The sequence below is a fragment of the Haemaphysalis longicornis genome, unplaced genomic scaffold (genome assembly GCF_048455015.1).
Source record: "Haemaphysalis longicornis isolate Haplotype H1 unplaced genomic scaffold, Haemaphysalis longicornis Haplotype H1 scaffold_2, whole genome shotgun sequence".
NCBI lineage: Eukaryota > Metazoa > Arthropoda > Arachnida > Ixodida > Ixodidae > Haemaphysalis > Haemaphysalis longicornis.
In genome coordinates this window covers 263,222,108-263,247,258 of record NW_027526295.1, presented here as the reverse complement: position 1 = coordinate 263,247,258, position 25,151 = coordinate 263,222,108, and the positions used below count along the sequence as shown (strand labels likewise).

At 44.4% G+C, this 25,151-nt stretch overlaps 1 protein-coding gene across 2 annotated transcripts in view; it reads left to right on the top strand.

Moving 5' to 3' along the window:
* Fur2 (furin-like protease 2) overlaps window positions 1-25,151 on the top strand; it is a 70,703-nt gene that overhangs the window by 9,402 nt on the left and 36,150 nt on the right. For both annotated transcript variants that reach the window (XM_077700463.1, XM_077700462.1), the window contains exons 3-9: window positions 919-1,056; window positions 3,568-3,702; window positions 5,128-5,198; window positions 9,703-9,791; window positions 13,283-13,455; window positions 15,524-15,739; window positions 23,725-23,855. In XM_077700463.1, the coding sequence (XP_077556589.1) occupies window positions 919-1,056; window positions 3,568-3,702; window positions 5,128-5,198; window positions 9,703-9,791; window positions 13,283-13,455; window positions 15,524-15,739; window positions 23,725-23,855 (953 nt within the window). The remainder of the gene's footprint in view (window positions 1-918; window positions 1,057-3,567; window positions 3,703-5,127; window positions 5,199-9,702; window positions 9,792-13,282; window positions 13,456-15,523; window positions 15,740-23,724; window positions 23,856-25,151) is intronic.

Sequence of the window (25,151 nt, the reverse complement as noted above, 5' to 3'; positions counted from 1 at the left end):
TGCATAGATTATGGGCTGTTTAGCAAACATGAAAAATGGTGGCAGTGATTCAAAGCACAGGAAAAGGGGTTACAAACCTCTCTGCAAAACTTGCAAATAAGGCCTCCCTCTTTATTTCTTGCTTTTACTTTCCTTCGCTCAGCAAAATTTCATGCCAGACTTCCTTGTCTCTAATTAAGATTGCTAAGACATATAGCAGTAGTGCTACTCACTGTCATTATTGTATGATAATACTGTTGTAATATTAGATGGCCATAATCTGTTGCTGGTAGGCAATAGAGGCTTTTAATTTGTGGATGCTTATTACTCGTCTTGTATCATCTCAGCTTCGCATCGCTGCAACACGGCTGTAAATTTGCCACCAAGGTGGTATCTGTGCTCCGTGGCCAGATAAAGAAGTTCAGGAGCGTAGCAATGCTGCTGCACTCAGTCTTGAAAAAATAAGAATCGTCCATTTAAGAGTCATACTGTGGATGCATGGATGGAAAAATGTGTGAAAAAGAAGCTTAATAAGTCGTCTAAGTAACGTATTGTCAAGCCATCTGGACCCTTGCACATGGCAGGAATGCTGTTTACGACATCCCAAAGATAGGGTCACTTGGAGATGTTTTTTTGTGGGTGGGCACAGTTCAGGATTCAGGTGGTAAGCTTGAAGATTTTATTGTCAAATGAGAAGAAGGAGGCGCAATGAGTAGAGATGGAGAAAGAGAGAAAATAAATGTTTTATTTAAATTGAAAAAAAGGCATTGGGAAGGCACGTCGTTTAGGATAAGAATGTAAGGTAACAAAAATAAAAAAAGACTTACGAACAAATTCCCCTCAAAACAGACTGTTTGAAGGCACTGATGTTGAAGGTGCTGATGTGGGACTTCCTGAGGTCCAGCCGGGGTTTCATAAGTGCGTAATGCGGGTGCGCAGGTGAAGTGGTTCGAGCAGCAGGTGGTCAAGCGGAGGGTCAAGCGAGACATCAGCCTGGATGACATCCGGTACCAGGAGGAGTTCCACCGCTCGTACCGCATCTTCTCGGACCCCCTCTACGAGAAGCAGTGGTACCTGGTACGCCCCCGTTTCACAACCCTTTCCACTTGGCGCGGTGGCTCAGTGGCTGAGGCGCTGTGCTCCTGAATTCGAGGGTGCCAGCTTGATCTCCCCCACGGGGGCTGCTTTTCTGATGGAGGCGAAAGCAAAAACACCCGTGTGCTGAGATTTCAGTGCACATTAGGGTCCCCATATGATAAATCAGGGGCCCTTCACTACAGTGTGCCTCATAGCCCTGGTGAAGCTTTGGTTTGTTAAACTCCCAAATTTAAGCTCACAGCCCCTCCTATCCGGCTCCTTTTGGGAGGAGAGGGGAGGATTCCCGAGTTTAGTTGAGTGTAGCTACAAACTTGTTGGCTCAAACCACATTTCTGTAATTGCAAGCACATCTTTGCTGCTGATAGACATTTGGTTGTTATGGGTAAGCTTTTTTGGTCACTTTTTTCTGCTAGTTTTGATTAAAAGAGCTGCATTCGGTAGTCCGTAGTATTACGTGAAAACTGCAGGGAAAGTGATCAAAAAGTTGACTCGAACTCATTCAACTCTGGTAAGATCACTAAAGATTGATCTGACGAAGCAGAAAAGTGAATCAACTGAAGTCAAAGTACGAGTCCTTGTCTTATCGGGACCTGCAAGTGTTAGAAGCAATTTAATCTACTGGAAAAAATGAATGAGAGTCTTTAAGGGATATATCTTATCATCAGTTATGTCAAGAAGTGTGGCAAAAATTTCCATTGCTTTCTTTTTCTTTTTGAACAAGTTGATAGCATAAAAGTCAGTGAACACAATTCTGAAAGCATGCCCGTTTTTGTTGTGAATGTTGTTTATTCTTTTAGGGTATAATTTTATTTTAAGCAGCTGGAAAATATCACACCAGTTTACATGCTTTTTTTTCTTTTTCCACAAGTCTTTTTGAGCTCCAAGTTTGGGGTATGTGCATAGTGTTTCTGTCTGCTTTGCATGTCCATGCCCCGCTATGAACCCAGTTGAGGACGAGTATTGCTAGCCCTCACTCATCAAATCTAGTTTTCCCACTGACAATAAGACATTTTTTCTTGAAAGAGGCCTGAAAAATAAATGGCAGGCCATCCAGTCTAAAAGTTGCCATTATATAGAAAAGAAAAAAAAAAAGCGGGAATGACAGTCAGCTGTGGAGCACAGAAAAGGAACTGAGCATTATGACAGCTGCAGGGTGCACGCATGTGTTGGAGGTTTTTTGTTGCGTTGTTTTTCTTTTTTCTTTTGGAAGAAGGTGCTGGTATTGTAAAACAAAGGCAGTGTCAGTAGCTGTGACGTCTGTGTTCCTAGCCATTGTTTTCAAGGCAAGAGTGGGATTTTGTCGTGCTGCCTTAATTTTGTCTCACTCACTAGCAAACCTCATCCGCCTTTTCGTTTGCTGCTTCATGAACTTTTGTTTTTCCGACAGCACTCTACAGCTTCCAATCGCTAGTGTGTTTTATTTTAAAATTTGTGCATCGTCTGTGAATAGTTAGCTCCTGCAAATTACGCCATGTGCCTGGCTTTGGCATCTAGGTGATGTTCATTCATGCTGATGCCAAGCGCTAGCCTTGCAGCACCTTGGCAATGTTGCGAAGTACGATTAAACGTCCGTGTGGTTTTTCAAATCTCATACCAAATCCTCATCTATGCGCAGTACTACAGTACATGGGAAAGGGAAGGGGGTCGCCCCCCACTCCTTTCCCAAGGATTTTTGGGTTCATTTCTGACCTGCAGCTTGCTTTTAAAAATAAAAAAATAAAAGAAAAAAATAGAGAGATGTCTATGCGTCATTGCAGGCCAGGAATTGGCCCACTCATCATGGCATGTTGGATGTGAATGAATAGGGCTAAGGGAATGAAAGAAGGTAGAGGAAGCACCATTTTAGATGCACTTTAGTTTGTTTTCATTTGTATGCTCATAGAAATGTTGCAGCTGCTATTTTAAAAATACATTTAGCACAGCCTTTCTGCAATGCGAATGGTTCTAAGGAGTGATTGACCTTTATGTAATGTCCTCAGGCCTTTAAAGTGCAAATAAAAGAAATGAATGTACCTAATAGGGAAGATGCAAATACCACAGTCATTTCTTTTTGTCTTTGCAGATACAGTCGAACCTCGGGAATTCGAACTCGAAGAGGCCTGGATGTTTGCTCGAATTAAAAGAAGTTCGAATTAACGGGAGCTGTTTAAATACATATAAATTTGCCGTGACCGCGGCTTCAGCTCGAATTAACGAGGTGTACTTTGTTTCACTCTCATTTGTTTATTTGCCAGTTCAAAGCAAAAATACAGTAACAATTTATTAAACTGCCTTCCAGTGAAGAAAGGAGAGAGAAATCCTTGCTTTCATCCACTCATGCCTCATGCACTGTGTATGGCAGTAAGGGCTGTTTGCACGGTGCAGCTGCACCACAGGCTATGTTCTTGAAATGACCAGGGTGGCCAGTGGGCAGTAATGGGTGCTCCTTCCTGGTTGTTGAGGCATATGTCATCTGCCGCGCCTCTCTCCTAACCCCCTGCCTGTTTGCAGAATGGCGGGGCCATAGGAGGCCACGACATGAACGTAGCGCCTGCCTGGGAACGGGGCTACACGGGCAAAGGGGTCGTGGTGACCATCCTGGACGACGGGATCCAGACCAACCACCCAGACCTGGTGCAGAACTACGTGAGTGCCGGTTGGGGAGGGTGCTGGTGACCTTTGACTTGGAGACTTGCATTGCAGACACAAAGCAAAAAACGATGGGAGGGGGGAACGTCACCTCTTAAGGCAGCCAGATGACGTCACAAACACTTGGCCGAGGTTAAGCTAGCAGCATCTGTTCCGTGCTAAGCACATGATTTGTGTTGGACGTTCCCAACTCTACCCCATCGAACGCATAGTAATGCCTCCACTCCAATGCGAATGCAATTAATAACCTATCTGTTGACACCACCGTTGAGAATCGGGTTGAAACGGAGCAGACGACGCACGCCAGTATTTTTTTTCTTCGGCGTGCGGGTGCAGTGGCACAAGCCGCACCATGTCCGTGGCCGTTTCCAGTGTTGCCAAGCGAAAAAATTGACAGCTAAACTTTTCAATGAGTACCACCTATATATGTTATTGCTCCGTGGTTACCAACATGAACTGAGGCCTACAGGTGATTTGAGCATGGTAATGAAGAAAGTAGATATTATGGGAGTATCGAAGCTCCTTGCTAAATGTTTCCTTTGCTTGGTGATGAGAATGTGTTTGTGCCAAGTCATGGTAATGGAGAGAACAACAAAAGACACAAAGGGAAAAAAATAAAAGTGGCTGTAATAATTGGGTGGTTGCTTCCGCCCTAGAAATGTGTGTTAAGGACATACTTCTACTTGAGTGATTTTAGCATGCTAATTACAGAAGTAGCAATGTGCCAATCACAGAGTAGTAAAGTGTGCCTTCACATAATGTTTTCTTTTACTTGGCATATGCAAATGCAGGTATGCATTGAGTCATTGCTACCGAGAAGAAGAAAAAAGTGCAAAGGGAAATATGATGGTAATAAAAACGACACGTTTGGGAGTTGGACACTAATGCTTTTGCAATCACTACATCGTGAGTGCTGAGATGTTTGTAATTTTTTGGTGGGAACTTTTGCACATCCCTTATCTAAAGCCAGGATAGCGTGAAAGTTGGTATGATGAACTGATCTTTTACTTCAATTGTTGGCATTCTGCTATGATTATACTGGTGAGAACAACCATCTCGGTGTTTACATGCTATTAATATGATAATGGTGTGATTTTGTTACTCATATTCATTTTCAAACTCAACTGTTCCAGCACACATTCTAGAAACATAGACCAGGTTATTGCCTTATATATACAGTTTCATGCCCTTGAGAGCCAAAGTAGTCACTCTCTACCGATGATATTATTCATGCAATTCTGGCTTTTGCTACGAATAGGGTAGCTGGCAGTTTTGAATTTTGCTTTTAGTAGAATCAGCTTGGGTAAAGATTTTACTGTCACTACAATCAACTTATTTTATCTGGCTTGCTTATTGGAAGTTCTGTTGTGGGATGCTTGTCTTAGGGTCCTGGAACGTGGCAATATTGTTTTTCTGCTTCAGGACCGATATGCAAGCACCGACATCAATGACCACGATGATGACCCCATGCCTCAGGACAATAACGACAACAAGTAAGAGTGAACGACTACAACTAACTGCTCAGCTTGCTGCATAAATTGAGCTCGTAAGGAGGGGAACTTTGGACTGCCAAGTCTTGGTTGCCTTTTCAGTGCAGTTAGGGGACACCTATAAAACATCTTAAAATTGCCCTGTGAGCTTGTGTAGTGATGCCGCCTAGTTAAAATTGTCTAGTGATGCCATAGTGCTAGCATCAACTCAGTGCTACCATGGGGTTGGGGGGGGGTAGGGGGGGTAGTGAGCAGGAGATTCAAATTGTTTGGGCTCAAAACATTCCCATGTCACAGTTCCTTGCCTGAAATATCACTGCAATTTACACTGCTATAGGTGACAGTTACTTTCTTGAATTATTTCAATCAAGATTAGAATGTGCACTTTTGAAAGGGAAAATGTGGAAATGTGGCTCGTATCTTTAATATTAAATGCCGAGCCCAGCAGTCATGGGATAATGTTTTAAATTGATTACTACTGGGCATTTTTAAAATCTTCTAGTGTAATGGTATAAAAGTAAATTAAGTTAAGACTCTATCCACATTGCTGACAGATGTCTGCCGCTGCTGATTACCGCTGTCAAGTTGTCAGCGGCACGACGTTCTAGTGCTGCACTCATTAAATCTGATGCATAAATGGCACCTGGGAAGCACCATCACTGCAAGTACTAAATGTTTTGTCTGTGCATGCAGTCACTCCTTGGAGCTCTCATGCTAGTTCTTTCTGTGGCGTCGGAACTATCTTTTCTCTGGGGGAGCAGGAAAAAATACCGTATTTTTGCGCATATAACCCACACCAACAATGCGAAAATTTTAGGGGTGAAGTAGCGGTGCGGATTATATGTGAGGTATTTACGCGATACGTGGGGATATATTTTTGTTATTCGTTGGCGGAAAGTGTGGATGCGGGGTATATGCAGGGGCGGGTTATACGCATAAAAATACGGTATGCCACCACAATCATCATGATCATGATCATATCCATTATTATTATTATTTGCATTATCATTATTATCGTTATTATTATTAGTAGTAGTAGTAGCAGTAGTATTATCGTTTATACTGCTTGAGGACTTATGAAGCCGGTTTCAAGCAACTAGAACAAATAAAAAATTGCAATCAGCACCACCAACAACAAACAAAAAGCAAACCCAGTCAAATTACAGATGTTGGAGATCGCAGTGAAAAAGTCAATTGGTTTTTTGCGACGACTGTGCCTTCTTCACAAGGCATCGTTAGCTCACACAATTCTATAAATTTGTACTTACTGATGCAAAAAAGAAGTGCTTACTTTACAAATATATGAAAACAGAAAAATAGTACACACTTCCAGCGCAGATATGCCTCTTAACTGTGAAGCCTACACATCCAGGCTGCCAGAAGATTGCATACACAGCAAATATTGACAAAAAACAATAGGGAAACGCAAAGACAAGTTAACATAAAGTTATGCTGTGTGTTCAAATCTATGGCATGTGGGGAGCTGTGCAATGAATTTATATTCCGGTTTCTTATTCGGGATAATTGATACTAGAGCATGTGTCATATCTGTACAAGTGCGCACGAGGTATTCACCACGGCTCATTTGTTTTAATTGTCTGAAGATTAGTTTCGATTGTCAGTTCTGCCACTATTTTAATAAAGCTCCTTTCTGTGCAGTGGCAGGTATGATACGAATGCATTCATATTTCGTATGAAGAGACGAAATTCTAATGCCTTTGCTGACAACTTGTTGAGAGTTACTCGTTATGCTAATTGTGTAAGCCGCTTCCCCTAGCCATTTGGAGAACCTAAATTTCCTAAGATAACTGAGCTCGTTTGCATAAATATTCCTGCGCACACTAACGAGTGAAGCTGCCTGGAATCACAGTAATATGAACCTGGTACAAGGGGCAAAGACAACACACTACACATCTTTACATCAATACCAACAGCATCGATGCCTTGCAAGGCCGCATATTGGTGACGGGAGGCTAGCGCTCTAAATGCTTCATACGGAGGCCTTTCTGCATTATGCTTGTTGAAGACGAGGAAAGTCAAAATCGCTTTCTTCCCAGAACTCATCCATAAAGCGGTGAAGGTTGTTTAAATAGTGTCTATAGCCCCCCCCCCCCCCCTTGAGATTTGGCGCGAGTATCGTATGATTAAGCTTTTTTCCTTCTGCAAATCAATCGGACATTCCTCGAGTTGTCTACGGCTCAGGAAAAGCCTACAGGTGCCCTTTAACTGGGGGAGCCGGGCTCCCCCATTTGTACATTAGGTGGAAGCCGACGTTCCCCCTGCACCCCCTGTTCCGGCGCCCCTGGGTTCTTTGGTGGCCAAAGAATTCTGTGCTTTTATTGTGAAGCACTTATGTGCACATAGTGCTGGCAGACATTTTTAGTCGTGTGGCGCAATAACCAGCTTATGCTGCTAGGCCGTGGAATAGGCATGAGGGAGAGTGAAAAACAACATTATCATCTGCAACAGTGGATTGTGTTTGCTATGCAGTCAGCTCGCCTTCACTTGCCATTGGTGCAGTACTGGGGCGTATTGCTTTGCCTCGAAAATGTTAGCATTACGCACTAGCGTCACAGGCAAGGAAATTTTTGTCAAGCCAGATGTCAATTGTTACTGTGAGGGTGTTAAAAATAGGTCAGGAAGAAATGTTGGTAGACAAAAAAAATATTAGTATATATTGTCTGAGCCTCCCTGCAGCTGTATCCTTAAAGGGACCGGCAACTGAAATTTCTCTAGAATATGCTCACTGGAGCGTATGTAACTGGCATGTAACATCTAAATAATTTTCATGATTAAACTGTAGGAAATAATTTTATCTGGCTTCTGGCACCAAATGCTGCAAAAATAGAAAGGTGGTGACATTTGATGCCTAATCTTGTCACTACAATGGACGTCGTCAATTACCTATAATTTTTCAGCTAGCTGGAGCTTTAGTAGCGTTTCAAAAACATATAAAGCCAATATTTGTGGAAATAGTTATTACCTACTATTTCTATAGCTCGTTGTATTCTGTAGTCTATTTATTGTAACACCAATATCAGTGGGCAGTAGCATTTAGCTGCTTATTTACCGGTCAAATAAAAGCTAGCTGTAATCTTGGCTGCGTTGGCCTTGCTTTCTGCATGGGATGCCACAGTCAAACACACAAACACACACACACAGTTCTGCATGGGATGCCACAGTCAAACACACACAAACAAAAGCCCTCTTGCAGAGCTGAAGAGGCAATGAGTTAGACGCCGCTGCCATCAGCGGCTGCTCGGACAAGCCCTGGATGCCCTAGCCCCTTAAGTGCTTTATTTTTTTTAGAATTTCCCGACCAAAAGTGCCTATTTTTTTTATTGCTGATTTCGATTCTGATTGTGCTAAAAAGTAGCTAGTCGATGTTGAAAAAATCTTTGTACCCCACAGTTAGTCAAATCAACACAATAAAGTTTATTTCTGAAGAATACATAGGAAACCAGGTACCTGCTGCTAACAAAATTAAAAACTTTATAAATAGAACCGTTGCAGATGCCACATCTTTCTTCACTTGTGTAGGCTAAGCACCTTTGCGATATCTGGAGTGCAAGGAATACCCACATCTCTTCCTTTGTCACTGGTGCCCATTTTTTGAGGCGGGAGTGATCACTGGGAGGAAAGCATTTCAACTTTTCAGCCGCTTTGCGATTGGTTTTGTCTACAACATATTATATAAGTTCATCGTCTAGAAACTGCTGAATATATTCCATAATGTCACCCGGCGATGACAATATGAAAGTCTTGCCTGGAATGGCCAAGAATGGAAAGCGATGAGCCTTCACAGGAGGATTGTCCACATAAAGCAGGATCCACTAGCGCGCAGTCGCGATGTTCGCTTCCCCGCTGTCTTTGTTATCACCGGAGGAGCTGCTCAATTCACCGTCATCGCTGTCTTCACTTCCAGAGACAAGATAAACATCTGTATCCGAATCAGCATCACTTGAAGAAGATGACGAAAATGAACAGCTTCTTTTTCTAGTTGACGGGCCAGCTATGCATGGGTCGGCGCCACCGCACGCCATATTTTCATACAAAAAGCGCGCCTTACCGCAGGAGAAAACTAATTCGTCGAGCAAATGCTGCCATCTAGTGGACGGCACGCAATCTAAGCCGCAGACGAGCGCTTCTCGTCCTGAACAGTATAGGGCAGTACCTATTCCGCTAAGACGAGCTCTGCTCGTCCAAAGCAGTTTGGTGACAGTTTGGGCAGGACGAGCTCTGCTCGTCCAAAGCACTTAAGGGGCTAGAGGGTTCTGGCCGTGCCGTATATTCGAAGCCGCACGAGTGCTGCAAGGGTCTTCTTCTCCTGGCACCAATGCTATGCGGGAAAGCATAGGTGCACTGTTGCGCCGTGCTCTGTCGAAGTTTGCACACTGCGTGAACACATGCACTCACACCGCTGATTCGTAACAGTGCGCAGCAGGAGAGCCCTTTACTTCTGCTGCCCTTCATGCCTAAAAGGCTGCCTCTCTTCTGTTCCTCCCAGGCATGGGACACGGTGTGCGGGAGAGGTGGCTGCAACAGCTCTCAACGAGTACTGCGGGGTCGGGGTCGCCTACAATGCCAGCATCGGAGGTACGCTCTCGGGACTCCGCGATCCAATTCTGGCTGCAGAGGAACATGATGGAAAGGGCATGCCATCCCTCTTGCCGACAATTTGATTTGTAGGTGGAGCAGCAGAGGCTGTAATACGGGGTATAGCTGCAGTATTCAGTCTATTTTTCGGATTATTCGGTTCACCCTATCATTTTCAAGGATATTTATTGGCTGTGGTGTAACATTTTTATGGTTGAAAACAATGGCAAACGAATTTCTTTTAATAATGACTTTTAAACTGTAATAATTTATTACAATAAATCTGCTTGTGTCTGGATAATACCGATATGCCATATACTTAACTATGTTTAGAACAACCTTGCACTCAAATGTATGTTGCTGACATGATTGGAGGCCTCGTAGGTTTTTTGTGCCCCTTTTTACAGTTGTTTTAACATGTGGGCCGGCTGTATTTGGAGAAAAAAAGAGCAAGCTTCTACTGCTCCTGATTGTTGCGAAGAGGGGAAGAGTGAAACACAGACAAAACACATGAAAGAAGTGGCAACCACGAGCGCTGACTTGCAACTGAAATTTATTTTTCGGCATGTCACATGTATACGCTGACAGTCAAAAAATACAACAAAGCAGAAATAACATGAATGCTGGTGATAACCCCAGCAATCGTCACACTACACCAATGCCATGTGCCACAAACACGTGCTGAACTATCTGTGGGACAGAAAATTGATCTCTTTTTTGGGAGAGGGACAACGAAAGTACGCTCACACAGTTTTCCTTCGGGTGTTCTATGTCTGCAGCCTCAATTATTTCTCTGGTTATATTATCTTTGTATTTTTCAATGACCCGTGTTGCATGAAAGATCGGGGTGCAGCCTCGGCAACCTCTACAGTGGACACCTAAGTGGGCACTAATCTCCTTATGTACATTATAGTTATGTTCTTTTAATCTTTCATTGAGGCATCGTCCCGTTCGGCCTACATACGCTTGTTTTCTCATAGGACAGCGGAATCGAATAAACGACGCCTTCAACACACTCTACAAATCGGTTATCATGCTTAACAGAGCAGGACTGCATTGTTCTTTTGGTTAGTTTACTGTCATACGCATGGCTGAAAGCGCAGAGAATACAACTCTTACACTAGCTCGTTTTGTTATCTTTTTCAAATTGTGGGCTATCCGATGGATGTAAAGAATCACTGTTAATTTATCACTTTTGTTACGTTCAATGGCTGCCTGGCTGTTCTGTTCATCTCTTTTTAATTTCTGGAGTATCGATTCTGCTACGGATGATAAGAGCTGCTTGGGGTACCCTGCTATCAGAAGCTGGTCGAACTGTTTACGGAAGCTATCCTGCATCGAGTGAAAACATGACTTATGATAGACCTTTTGACGAGTGTTGAATGAGATGAATCAAAAGGTAGAAGCGGTTTGCTGACAGAATCGTATTCTCTGTGCCTAAAAAGCTTTCAGCCATGCGTATGACAGTAAACAAACCAAAAGAACAATGCAGTGCTGCTCTGTTAAGCACGATAACCGATTTGTAGAGTGTGTTGAAGGCGTCGTGTATTTGATTCCGCTGTCCTATGGGAAAACAAACGTATGTAGGCCGAACGGGACGATACCTTAATGAAAGATCCTTGTTCACCGACCAGAAACCTTGTTTTCGCCCGTAGTGTACACGCAGTGGGTCAACACTGAAATGCCGCCCAGCCGCACGGTTTCCATGTGCATCAACGCATGCTCCACCACCTTCAGTTTAAAACCGTCTGTGCAGCTCACGTACTGGCCCATCGTACAGCGCGCACCAGGAGCACAAAAAAAGGTCGGAACACAGCTGAACAACAACACCACAGACGTCGTAGTGAAGTCGCGGAACACCAAGAGCAGGGGAGTGTGGAGTACATTTAGTGCTTTGTTCGCACACCGCCAAAACCAGCCGGAGTGGCAAAAAGCAGGGAAGGAGTGTGGAGTGCGTTTCGCGCTTTGTTCGCATGCCGCAGTGTTTTTATGGCGCAAGGTTGTTTTGTGTTCAGCAGGTGGCGCACCGCAAGCGTGCAATTTTTAAATTGTGAGCCACAGCATTCCCATTCACGTCTCCAGCTAGTCTCGAGATTTTTTTTTGTTGGAATGCGTTTTTACCATTTCTGTGTGTACTGTGGCGTGATATCAAGTTACTGCGGTCGTCTACAGCATCAGCAACCATGCTGAGACAAGAACATATCCCCGCTGCATTTTATATTCAAAGTGACAAAAAAGTAAATTCTCAAGAAGAAAAGTGGGGGGAGGGTTCATTACGCGAGTGGGTTCATTATGCGAGTAAATACGGTAATTGAGGCTGCAGACATAAAACACCCAAAGGAAAACTTTGTGAGCATACTTTCGTTGTCCCTATCCCAAAAAGAGATTAATTTTCTGTCCCACAGATAGTTCAGCACTTGTTTGTGGCACATGGCGTTGGTGTAATGTGACGATTGCCTGGGTTATCACCAGCATTCATGTTATTTCTGCTTTGTTGTATTTTTTGACTGTCAGCGTATATATGTGACATGCCGAAAAATAAATTTCAGTTGTAATACCCCTGTCAAACGTGCCTATTTGAGTGCACTTACGCTGAGTGCACTCGGGCTTCCCAAGTGACGCTTTGGCTGCGCGCTGCCAAATGGCGAAATAATGTGCCCTTGGCTGTGATGTCGGTGATGATAGCTGGCGTAAATATTACGCAATATTACTTGAAATTCCCCCTCTTTATGATGTGAGAAATAATGTAAACATTTCGTTGTTTGCATTGTTCAAAATCGCAATCGGCGCCTCGCACATACCCACAAAAAACGGTGTCGGTACGGGGACTGAACACCGGCGCTGATATCTTCACTGTTATTCACTGCGCAGCTAATAACAGCAGCATTATCGTTTGAGGGAAATTGTCTGAAAGTGTGAATATAACAGAGAAGGCTGAAATGGGAACGCAATCACAGGGCCACAAGAAACCACCTACAAGAACGTTGCAGAGAACGGCTGCCAGGGAGCGAAACCCTACCAGGCAGTGAGCGCTAGCACGTTGTTGAGAGAGAGGTTATTTTCTTGTTTTTTGTCACTGCTTCTCTTTTTTAAAAGTAAGTAAGCAGTATATTAACGTTACATATTATCATCCAAACATTCGCGGTTTTAAGTTGTTTTCCCTATTTTCGGACTTCTACTCACGAGATTACTCACCCAGCGAGCTGGCCCCGGTAAAGTGGGTTTGGGGAACACACTGAGCTTGAAGTGCGTTCCTTGTAAAGTGTCATTTGCACTTGCCGTTTAGCGGCTCCCGAATGACATCTCAGCCGAGTGCACTCTGTGGAAGTGCACTTAAATAGGCATGTTTGACAGGGGTATAAGCCAGCGCTCGTCGTTGTCACTTTCTTCATGTGTTTCGTCTGTGTTGCGCTGTTTTCCTCTTTGTAATTATGCACCAACTCGCCCAAGCCTTCACCATTGCAAGCTTTATTCCCGATTGTTCCTCCCAGGTGTTCGTATGCTGGATGGCACGGTAACGGACGAAGTCGAAGCCCGTGCGCTCAGCTTGAATCCCAACCACATAGACATATACAGTGCCTCGTGGGGTCCTGAAGATGATGGAAAAACTGTGGATGGCCCCGGAAAGCTGGCCAAGCAGGCTTTCTTTCAAGGCATTGCCAAGGTGAGTGGACTTCATTTAAAATCAATGGGCAGCGGCCACTAGGCAGAGTGCTTGCATTAGCCCAGCCCATTATAAAAATGTTTAACTGCCGACGAAATGTCAACCACACAGTCACACAAGCCAAGCAATGCGGGTGCTTCTGACTCAATGCTATGCGTAGTAACATTGTGAGAAACGAGCTGATGACCTGGAAAGTTGAGGGCTGTCTCTTGTTGCTGACATGGAGAGGTCGAGCAGTCGATTAGTATTATTATTATTTTTCTTTTTTTTCCTTGGAGGCGAGATTGTAGAAGGTGTGTTGCAGATAATGACCACGCAACAATATAGCACGGGCTGTGTGTCTGTCGCCATGCATAAAGAGCAGCCCGCTACTGTGCAGCATGTCTTGCCCATTTGCCTCTAAACAAGGCCTTTTACACTGGTGCGCACTGTCAGATTCAGTTGTTCTAACCAAAATGTAGTGGCAGGGTTCGTGCAGGTCCTTGAAAACCTTGAAAACACTTGAATTTAGAAGTGTCAATTTCAAGGCCTTGAAAGTCCTGGAATTTTTTAGCGGTCCTTGAAAACCCTTGATTTTTATGGGTGATTATCAGTGGATCTGTCTTTTCACAAGAATTTAAAATGTTAATCTAGGATTGTAAGTTTTAACTAATGCAAAAAATATTGTAACAATCCAATCTCAGCGTTATCACACAAAGTTACAACACATTTAGCGAATTTTTGTTGAGAACGAGGCAATATTAGGAGCAGGAACCTGTAAATTCAATCTGCCCTGATGCAATCTGCCATGATACTTTTAGTCCGTTCAGTGGGAGATATAGAAATGCGACTTGCGTCGTCCTGCTTGTTGAGTGCACTAATTATGTCATATAGAAGCAAATAAATGTTCCAGAATCTTGAATCTCAAAAAAAGAGCAGCTTGCTAAAAAAAAGCAGTCAAAAAGACGTATTCTCGAAGAGGACATTGACAACATGAGGGCAACAGTTGCTTATTTAATGTCTTAGCTGACACCCTCGCTGACAAAGCATGTGATACAAGCAACATTGCATGCATTGTGAAATAGAACCGCCTGAGAAAAACAGGAAAAACAAAGAAAGAAGAACTACTTCTAAACACCAGCCAAAAAAATATAAAGCTGGGGTGCTTTCAACAACTCGGTCGTACTTATTTTAACTAATGTTCTTAGGTATTGTGCAATAAACAACTTTTGCATTGTGTTGAAAAAGTTATAGTATTATAAATAATCCCAGATAAACCATTAGATGGGGTCCATGAAAATGTATTTTCTGGTCCTTGAAAATCCTTGAATTTTTGCCTTTGAAGAGTGTATGAACCTTGAGTGGGAAATCACAGCATTGTACATAATACGCATATTGTTTTGCTATATGGCATTCGGTTGGGTTTTCAGAGTGGTAGCTGTTCATTGTTAGTTGTTTTGCTAACTGGTATTTTTGTACTAAATTGTTTGTACTATTTGGTTGGGGGGAAAAACCCGCTGCGGTGGCTCAGTGGCTAAGGCGTTGCGCTGCTGAGCACGAGGTCGCGGGTTCGATTCCCGGTCGCGGCGGTCGCTTTTCTGATGGAGGCGAAAAGCAAAAATGCCCGTGTGTACGAGATTTCGGCGCACGTTAAAGATCCCCAGGTGGTCAAAATTAATCCGGAGCCCTCCACTACAGCGCGCCTCATCGCCTGCGTTGCGTCGGCGCGTTAAACCCTACAATCAATCAATCAATCGGTTGGGGGGAAAAAAAGAAAACCAGAAAGTGTAAGGCAAGACAAACATGCCTAAAGCATGCAAAGGTGGGATAAGCTAAGACTCAATTATGAGTGCATCGAAGGAGCGCAGCTTACAGTGCTACGCATGAGCTCCCATGGCCTGCCTCAGTGCCCATGCATTGGTTCAGTGGGTTGAGAGACAATCTGAAAGTTTGGTTTTCATATCTTAAGTTTCAGTTTATAGCTGTGCCAGATGTCGTACACAGTTGGACTGACTAGGAAGCTAGGCAAGCCCTCAGTGCGGACTGTACTGGCGAGCGCAAGTGGAGCACATGTCTCTGTTGCTTCCAGGGTCGTCGTGGCTTGGGCTCCATCTTTGTGTGGGCATCCGGGAACGGCGGGCGGTTCAACGACAACTGCAACTGCGATGGCTACACCAATTCCATCTACACGCTGTCCATCAGCAGCGCCACCCAGCACGGCTCCAAGCCCTGGTACCTGGAGATGTGCTCCTCCACCCTGGCCACCACCTACAGCAGCGGCTCGCCCGGGAAGGACGCCAATGTGGTGAGTGTACAGGGCACGCCCCGAGGGGCACGGGCACGGGATCAAACGTAATTGGTGCCATTTAAAGGGTGTACGGGGGTTGTAGAACTGTCAGTTGGGCCTCATATTGTCAAAACGATAAACTTTGGAAGTTGCTAGATGAGACAAATGTGGAAGTTTAAATTTTCGGGGTGGGTGATTTATCGATTGACATTGTGATTAATTGATTAGTGCATTAGTCATGATTACTTTTTTAAACACCTTAACTGTTTGAAGTCACGGAACAAAATGAAGCACAGGTGCGCATGTTCAAATAGTGCGCAAGGATGTTGAGGATCATATTCGATTTAATTAATCAGCCTTACGTTACAACAGAAAGTGGTGCAAGTATGCTCAGAGATGATAGTGATTCAAACCGCAAGCTGATCGCCAGGACAGATGGGAAAATGGCTACTCTTAATACAAATATGCATGGGGCAAAAAACGGTGGGAGGTTACTCACAATGTTTACTTTGTATAAACTAACTACGACATAAGCAAAGCACATTTAGTCGGCGCCTTCTGCAATTACGGCGAGTGCTTATATTCCTGATTCTAGGAATAGTGTGAGTTACGAGTTCGATGATAAGCTTCCCGCCCACATTATCACCATCATGGGGATCTGCTTACCTCATCTGGAACTGGAATGTTTGTGGTATAATCATGTCTTATAAAGTGACTTACCATGACTTATAAGCCATTGTCTTTGTGTCTTATAAGTGATCCTTCTTCAAGACTACCTTCATAGGGACTGATAGCCTCCTCCTCCCTTTATCCTCCTCCCCCCCCCCCCCCCCCCCCTCCGGGCCACAGGCATTTCTTTCCGTTAGAGCTCGTGACAACAGCAACAAGGCCGGGGTGCATACTGATGTTATTTTTTATTATTATAATATTATGACTAGTATTAGTATTTTTATTGTTTTTCTTCTTAAACCAATGTAACCAATTAATCAATCAACCGATTAAAGCCTTTCAATTGTAATCGGGTTAACATTTCTAACCGACGCCCAGCCCGATTAAATTAAATTATGTCTCTCACGGCATTGATAGAATTGTTGGTTGAAGTTGTATCGTATGTCATGTTTCATATATTCTGTAATGGGGGATTTTGAAAAGCATATATACAAGTCACTGAAGCTTAACATAAAAAACAATGTGCTGATTGATTTTTTTTTATTGCCTCTAATTGTAAAGATGCACTCAACTCTGAACACTTTATCTGTAGCCTCACAATATTGATTAGGCACATACTGCATCAAGTACGTAGAATCCCAAGGATATGTATGGCTTCTACAAATTTCAGGATGATACAAATTTAAAAAGTTCTCCCACCAAAGTGCATTGTGTTAAAGGAAAAGTTCAGCTGTTACGAATGCAATCTAGAGCCACGACGAATGATACGAATTGGTGAGGGCTTTTTTAGTTAGCATGTGATCTCTGAAAATGGCTCTGACTCACGGTCTAATTTATTTATTTCAGAATAAATTGTGCTATATTTTACCGCTAAGACCATTCCTTAATTCTGCAGTTTTGTTTCATTTACTACCATAGACTATTGGCAAGTGCAACTTCAAAATAATACTAATGTGATGTTGCTACTTCCATGCATTCAGTGGCCCGAAGGCCAGAGTTGTAGTGCTTTTACTCTATGTATATCTGATGCGTGATACAATAACCCTAGCATGTTTCATTGCACTGATTACTGAGAAGTATGCTAAATTGAAATTTGAAATTGATGGTATGTCTTGAAATCGCACCTATTTGCTCACAACTACATCGACATCCTGGCAATTTCAGCCGCATTTCATGGAAATGGTGTAGCTCTTGCGGCCACTTCTTTGTACACTGAGGGAAAAGAGTGGGCATGTGAATATGGCAAACTGGCACCAAAATCTTATGTTCCATTTTTATTGCTTTTATTGATGCTTGACTCTTTCGTGACTGTGGAAAGATGGCAGATTTTGGGTGCTTCCAGAAAATTTTTCTTTTTCTCTTGAGCTACTGGACACATTTATCATTTCTGTGCATGAAATCGAAGCTTATAGATTTTTCTTTCAGACACATAACAGCAGTTTTGTGAAAGGTGTAATTATTGACAGTTTATTGGTCAACGAAACAAAAAAAATGCACGAAAAAGTATATACAAAACGCTAATAGGTGATTTTACTGAGCCTAAAAATTATTTTAGGAATTCTAAGATTTGCAAAATGTTTCCACGTTCCTAAGCTATGATTCAATATATACATCAACACTGCACACCAAGTTCTGGATTTTTGCGGGCCCACCAACCAAACGACCCTGACGTCTGTGCCACTCCGCGAAGCCACTCGAGAGTCAATCGGTCTCTCTAAACTATGCGTCCAAGCATGCTTGTTTGTGTTCTCACACAAAATCCTTATCACTGCAGTGGCAAAAAAAACAAGAAAAAAAAAAGATTTAGCGCTCTTGAGAAGCAGCGGTTGTCGCTCCCTAGAGCTAATTTTACACAAGCCGGTGCATACGGAATGCTAAAACTCTGTTGTTTCGACCACCCTGCCACCGGAGCTGAGTGGCTGAGCTGCCTGAAAGTGTTAGGCCTACCATTGCGAGAGAAATTTGATGACCGCTTTCAATAAAATTCCGTATCGCGACTTCTACTGCGATTCTGGCCTATATTGTTGGCTCCTTTTCCACATGCAGAACTTTATTTTTCCCCAGAGTGCCTTTCTAGGCAGCCGTTACGCCTGTAGCTCTGGCTATGTACATCAATTCGTGAATGCGCCAGCGCCCACTCACAGCTCGCCGGGCATGTGAAGTGACGTTATGTGTTTCTGACGAGCATTGGAGGCACACGGCTACATCGCTTCTTTTCACTTCCACTGGGTGATGTCACGCCGATGCCCATTTGCTGCGTGCCGCTCCCCGTGCCGTTCCGTTGGAGCAATAAATGAGATCAAATTGAAGTACGTTCCATGCGTCGCAGGCTGCTGATATTTCAGCCACGGTATTCTGTTGAGTGAAGGAGGTGAACTGTTAGCACCGAAAATTTGTGTAAGTGCCTAATTCTGCAAAAAATCGTTGTTGTCCAGACAAGGAAATGGCCGCTGCTGTAAAGGGTAAACAAGGAAACCTGTAATCTGATGGGATTTGAACTTGTGTCTCCACAGCAGCAGCAGGGTGCACTACCGCTGTGCTATTTCAGCCTGTTGCCAGCGGCAGAACAAAAGTTGTTGTAGTTTTGGTCCATCATGGCACATACCCACTTGGGGAAATTGGTCAGGAATCGGGAGCTTTCAGCAGCTAATGTGTTCGCATCATAAAATTCCAAAAATTGGGATTAGGAAACGTAAAAGTAGTGGAATAGCGCATGCCACCTTACACCTGAACGAGATGGCACACGAGTAGAGCAAGTGCACAGCAGCCACCTAGATTCATGATTCTAGGGAAGCTGTGGCATGTGCAGTCTGCTTGCCGATGTAATTGGGCTGTACTATGCAGTAACAGAAGTTTAAAAAGAGGCGCAAACATGGTGTAGCAGAAAAGAAACCAGTGGAAGTGAAAGCGAAGAAAGAGACTCACAGACATTGCAGCAGTAAAAAAGTCATCATTGAGTATTGTCCAGCTTTCACCATTTTTAAGCACTGTGGGAATCGTGGAAACTCGTGATCCCGATCAATCTTCACAATCAAGAGAAGATGATAATAGCATAAGATGGAACTCCTTGAGGAGCTCCTATGTGCTTTGATGACGCACCCAGTACATGACATCAGGCAGAGTGCCAAGCAGGGGTTCGGCTGGACCCTGGAAGATAGCACCTCTTCTTCCGTGTGTGGGAACAAAGATCTCGACAGATGTGCCAGCGTGGGATGAGAATACTGGATCCAGAACGTTGCCCTGTGTGACCTGGTTCTTCCCCTCAAGTCTGGACCGACCATCGTCTATCGTTAGCGCCATAGTTGAACGTCTCCAGTCGCTCAAGCAACGTGGGACCTGTCAAAGACATGAAAGATGGTAGTTTTTTTTTTTTTTTTTTTTTTTTATTCGAAAGTTTGCCCTGCGGCATAACGGTGCACGATTCACAGGTACACGAACAAGTTTGCTTCTCGTATAAAGTCTAGAAGGTGCCTATGAAATGGTCCATGAACCCAGCGCTGCAGGTCTGGAGGGTGGCCAGGGTGAAGGCCGGTTGCACGAAGGTGCCGTAATCGCATCTGATGCAGTCCGGGGCAGGTCCACAGCAGATGCTGCACATTCACATTCTGTACGGCGGAGTTGCAGAATGGGCAGGTAGAGTCGTATGGGCCGCGGTACTGCGATGGCCAAGAGGCAGTCACAGACGGCGTAAGGGCCATCCCAACGCGTATTCTCCGCAGCGCAACCTCCTCTCGGCGAGTTAAGTCACCAGGGAGGTTTGAACCACATGGAGGTATGAGGGCTCGCGTGGTGCGCCGGAGAATTTCCTTCTGTTGTGCCAGGTTTCCACTTGGATCTTCGGGGAAAAGTGGTAGTGGTCGCATCAAGGTATGCGGGCGACTAGCCGTGTCTGCCTCCCTACTGCCGGGTACAGCTGAACGGGGTACCCATTCTATGCGGATCTGCAGTGAAGTGCTTCGTGCTAAGTGGTGAATGGCATCTGCGAACGCTGTAGCTTGTGTTACGCGGCGGATGTCGTGGATGGCTTGCGTAGAGTCTGTGCGTATTAGTCGACAGTATGGCCCTGCCTGGACAATAGGCAGTATTGCGGCCATCCCATCGTGTATTGCTGCTAGTTCAGCAAGATACGCTGGTGGCATCGGGTTAGCCTCATAAGAGCAACATTGGTCCACCTCTGGTAGCTGGGGGCAGATGAGTGCAGTGTGCACCATGCCGTTTTTGACGCTGGCATCTACATATGCAATTGCCGTCTCCGCATCTGGGCTATGTAGGCGAGAGACTTGGGCCGTGGCCTGGCGAGGTACCGGGTGACGGAGGCGACCGATTGGTTTGTTGTCTGTTAACTGTACTCGCTTCCACGGAGGAATATTTGAACCTTTCACAGTGGTACTTGGTACAACGTACCCCATGTACCGGGCTAGCGCAGCGGCGGCACCGGTCATCGAGATTTTACAGACCCGGGCAGAGCGGCGTTGGTGCACCAGCTCATCAATCGTATTGAGTTGAGCCTCCCCCTGCAGAGTTGGTATCGGGGTCATTCGGGGTAGTCCACTAATGGCCCGCATGGCATCCCGGTTGATGGCTTCGAGGCGATCCCAGTCTCTCATCGTGAGATGGTGGAATTGAGCCTGGTACACGATTCTGGGTTGCAACACTGACCGCACAAGGAGGCGAGCAACGCTGGTGCGCGACCCGCCAGCCTTCGTCGCCATTCGACGTATCAAGTATATTGTCCGTGCGGCACGATCCTTCGCACTCTTCACCCATGGAGCCGCGGACCCAGACGAGGCAACATCAAGACCAAGCACACGAATAGCTGGGACCTCCTGTAGAGGTTGTTGATGAATAAACAACCGGACAGGCCGTTTCTCAAGTCGGCGTCGCCCATGTTTGTTAGTCACTGACATGTATGACGTTTTTTCTTCCGATAGTTCAAGTCCTACTTGAGCACACCAGGAATCAGTCATGTTTAACGCCGTTTGTAGTGCGTTTTCTTGGACAGAGATGTCAGGATGCACGGACCACACAGTAATGTCATCAGCATACATGATGTAATACGCGTCAGGTATGCCCGCCAACCGCCAAGCCAGGGGAAGCAAGGCGATATTGAACAGTACCGGCGCCAACACAGAGCCCTGTGGAACACCACGGTGCGATGTGAAGTGTCCTGTAGCCTTCCCGGCCAAGCGCTAGAATGGACTTGGGAATAAACCCCCTTGGAGGTTTGCGTCGGTTGCTTTTGTCTCTCGCCTGCCTCCTGCTTCGGCACCGTAGACACGGCAGCCGTGTGTGGAGGATTGTCCGAGTATGACTCTTCGCACAGCACGTAAGCAGGCTTATGTGCCCAGAGGAATTTTATTAACTCTCAATTAACAAATGCACTTTCTATTTTGCATCAGAGAAATGTAACCAAAAGACATTTGCTCCATTAGCTTGCTCATACGTTTTTCTTACTGCTTCTTTCTATGCCTTATCCATTATCTGATCATCTTCAATGCAGCTATGCATGGCCTTTGAGTGGCAAGGGCAGGCTTTCGACAAAGGCTCTGCGTATTAGAAACCAAAGTTGCGTTAATAAACTGGTAGCAGCAGGGCCCTTTGCGACACTAAGTGGCTTACTGTCATATTGGGTTCAGTATTGGAAAGCTGTACTTAGCCCGTATTGCGGATGAAAAAAAAAAAAAAGGAAAGAACTGTAAAAGACTTGCCTCACATAGATAACAAAGTGCGTTTGTGTGGCCAGCATAAGTAAAGAAGTCAGTGTACATATTCTAATCCTCTCAAAGTACAGTAAAGGACCGAATGGGTAACAGACTTCTGCAGTAGCAAGTAAAGGAAACTAAAATGCATTTTTGTTTTCTTGCATATTTGCACTTGCTTCATTTTGTGTATGAAATTTGAATGATGCAAATATTTTGACTACCTCGAGAGGTGCGTCTCATTGAGGTTACAGTGCGGACTTCTAATGTACAGCTGAGCAGTCATCTGCACTTTGTGTTTCTGTACTTTTTTTGCATCTTCTGCTTGACACGATTTGCTACTTTGCTGTCTTGCACCTGACAGAAAAACAGGAACAGCTGTAACGTTAACCTGTAATGCTGGAGTTGCTATCACCACAGTTCCTCACCAAAACACCACATAGCAACACAACACCAGTGTTCATGGCACTTTATGGAAGGCAGTAAGTTCTTTGCCTTGTGTACTCTGGCCAATTGAAGGCATGCTTGCGGGAATGGCGGTGCTGGGACTGCGGTTTCGCATGCTGGAACCACTGTGGAGGCTCAGTATTGTGATGTCTCATTTCCAGCATGGAGACAAGATTTTTGGCAGGGGTGATGAAATTTTAGCCCCTTCTTGAAGGTTTTAGTAAAAAAAAAAAAATTGATTGTTTTCTTGAAAAAACAATAATCAAAGGGTTGCTGTGTAAATTGAATCTGTACTTTCTATGAGCATCTTTCCCCCATCTTTGCCGTCATTGTTTACCTAATTTTTCTGTTAGCTTTCGTACACCCGTGATATAAATCTTCAAGGTTAGGGTGTATACATACTCTCACTCTAAAAATTGAAAGTTTCACTGAGGAAGGTGAATGTGAGTGGCAGCACTCGAGTGGGGGGAGTGGGCGCCACTTGTTTATGCATAGCAGCAGATGAATCGCTCCGAACACCCCCACCTGCAGCACCTGATTGTTGCCTAGGTGCCTAGTAACATGTTCTCTTGCTTGCGCGGCACGGTTTCCTTCCATGACCCTTATTGAGGGGCTTCACACACTGACAACGCCGTTGCTTAGCAATGCCTTTTCTTGGCTTTTATTACTGGGCACCGCTGACCTATGCAATATTGTTACACCCGTGATATGCATCTTCTCGCTTGTAAAAAGAAAAAAAGAGAGAATAGCAAAAATCAAGCATGGTCTGCCCTAATGTAGTCCCAGGGCCTAGTACATGTGTGCCATCATTAGTTTTTCTTTTTAGCTACTCAGGTGAAAGTGTGTAGGCAACAGCGGATTGTGGAATTGGTTCCAGCTGTATTTCGAGCTGGATCCAGATCCTTTCAGCTGGAAATACAATTGGAATTAGTTGCATAATTAGTGGAACTTTGGATGTTGTGGTTCTTGCTTTCTTTCTTTATGTATGTGTGCTTTTCTCATCTGTTGTCCATTACCTTTTATTGTCTTTCTATTTTGTAAATAGCCCTCTTTTTTTACTTTGTTTTACCTTGCCTGCTTGAGCCACATTTGAAAAACAAGCCCAATGAAGTGTTGTGAACAACTGACTTTTTTGCAAAGCCGGGGTCAGGCATGATACGTGGGTTTCAAAGGACTGCTTCTGCTTAGGTGACCGTCGACATGGACCTTTCCTTCCGTGGGAAGCCCAACACGGACACGCTGTGTACTCAAGCGCACACAGGAACATCGGCGTCCGCTCCCCTGGCAGCCGGAATCTGTGCCCTGGCCTTGGAAGCCAAGTAAGCCGCTTGTCCGCATCTTTTGGCTGAAGTGACTCGAGTTGGGGTCTCCCCATGCGTAGCCTGACTGACGCTGGCATGGAGAGTTGAGCCTTTCAGTGTAGTGTCACTATATTTAGACAACAGATACCTCTGTCTTGGATGGATTGCATCTGCTGACTGCACTGAGTTTTGTCAGTAACTAGTGTACAGTGTACAGCTCGATTCCTGAGGGCATCCCTTCCCTCTACCTACGCCAGTGTGTATGTGGATGCATGTTTCTGCCCCAGATGCGCGTGGTTGGACAGTAACGTGAAAACAGCACCAGTGCGTCGACTACACAGGACGGTTCATAATGCAACACTACTGCGTGCCCATGTAAGAGTAGGCAGTGTGAAGAAACATTTGTCGGACAGGTTGAGCTATAACAAGGTTCGCACAGGTCCTTGAAAACCTTGAAAACCCTTGAATTTAGAAGTGTAAATTTCAAGGCCTGGAAAGTCCTGGAATTTTTAAAGGGTCCTTGAAAACCCTCGATTTTTCTGGAGATAACCAATGGCCCTATCTTTTCACAAGAATTTAAAGTGTTTGTCGTGAATTTTAAGTGTTACAAATGTAAAGAAACATTGTAACAATCAAGTTTCAGTGTATTGCGTGAAATTACGAGTCGTGGATTCTCATTATTACGAGGCAACATTGGGAGCAGCACTCCTCAATAGAATTCATGTCACGATACAATCCCGAGAAAGCCGGCTTCTGTTCTCTATCTTGCATGTTCCATCTAGTCTGTGGACGGCCTTTCATTGCATGTTTGCTGTGCCTCATACGCTCCATCTGCGTTTGCTTTTACGTGCAAATGGTGGACGTGTACATTCCTAGTTCATCCTGCCTTGCAGCAACACTTGCTGAGTTAATTTCAGCTGATACTCTTGCTGACAAAGCAGGAGATGCAGGCAACATTAACTAAGTTTTGAAATCTAACAGCCTCAGCAAAACACCAAGAAAAAAGAAAAACCTCTATATATAAACTATGAAAAAAAATAAAGCTGGGGGAGCATTCATGAACCCATAGCGCCTATCTAAATGTGCATTAATGTTCTTGAGTATCAGGCAATATCAAAATTTTGCATTTTGTTGAAAAAGTTATAAATAATCCCAGATAAAACATAAGATGGGGACCTTGAAAATGTGCTTTCTGGTCCTTGAAAGTCCTTAAAAACCCTGTAATTTTTGCTTTTGAAGCCCGTACGAACCCTGTATAACGATAGAGTGGGTAATCCTTGAAGTAGGGCTGCCAGAAGCACAAACTGCCCACCC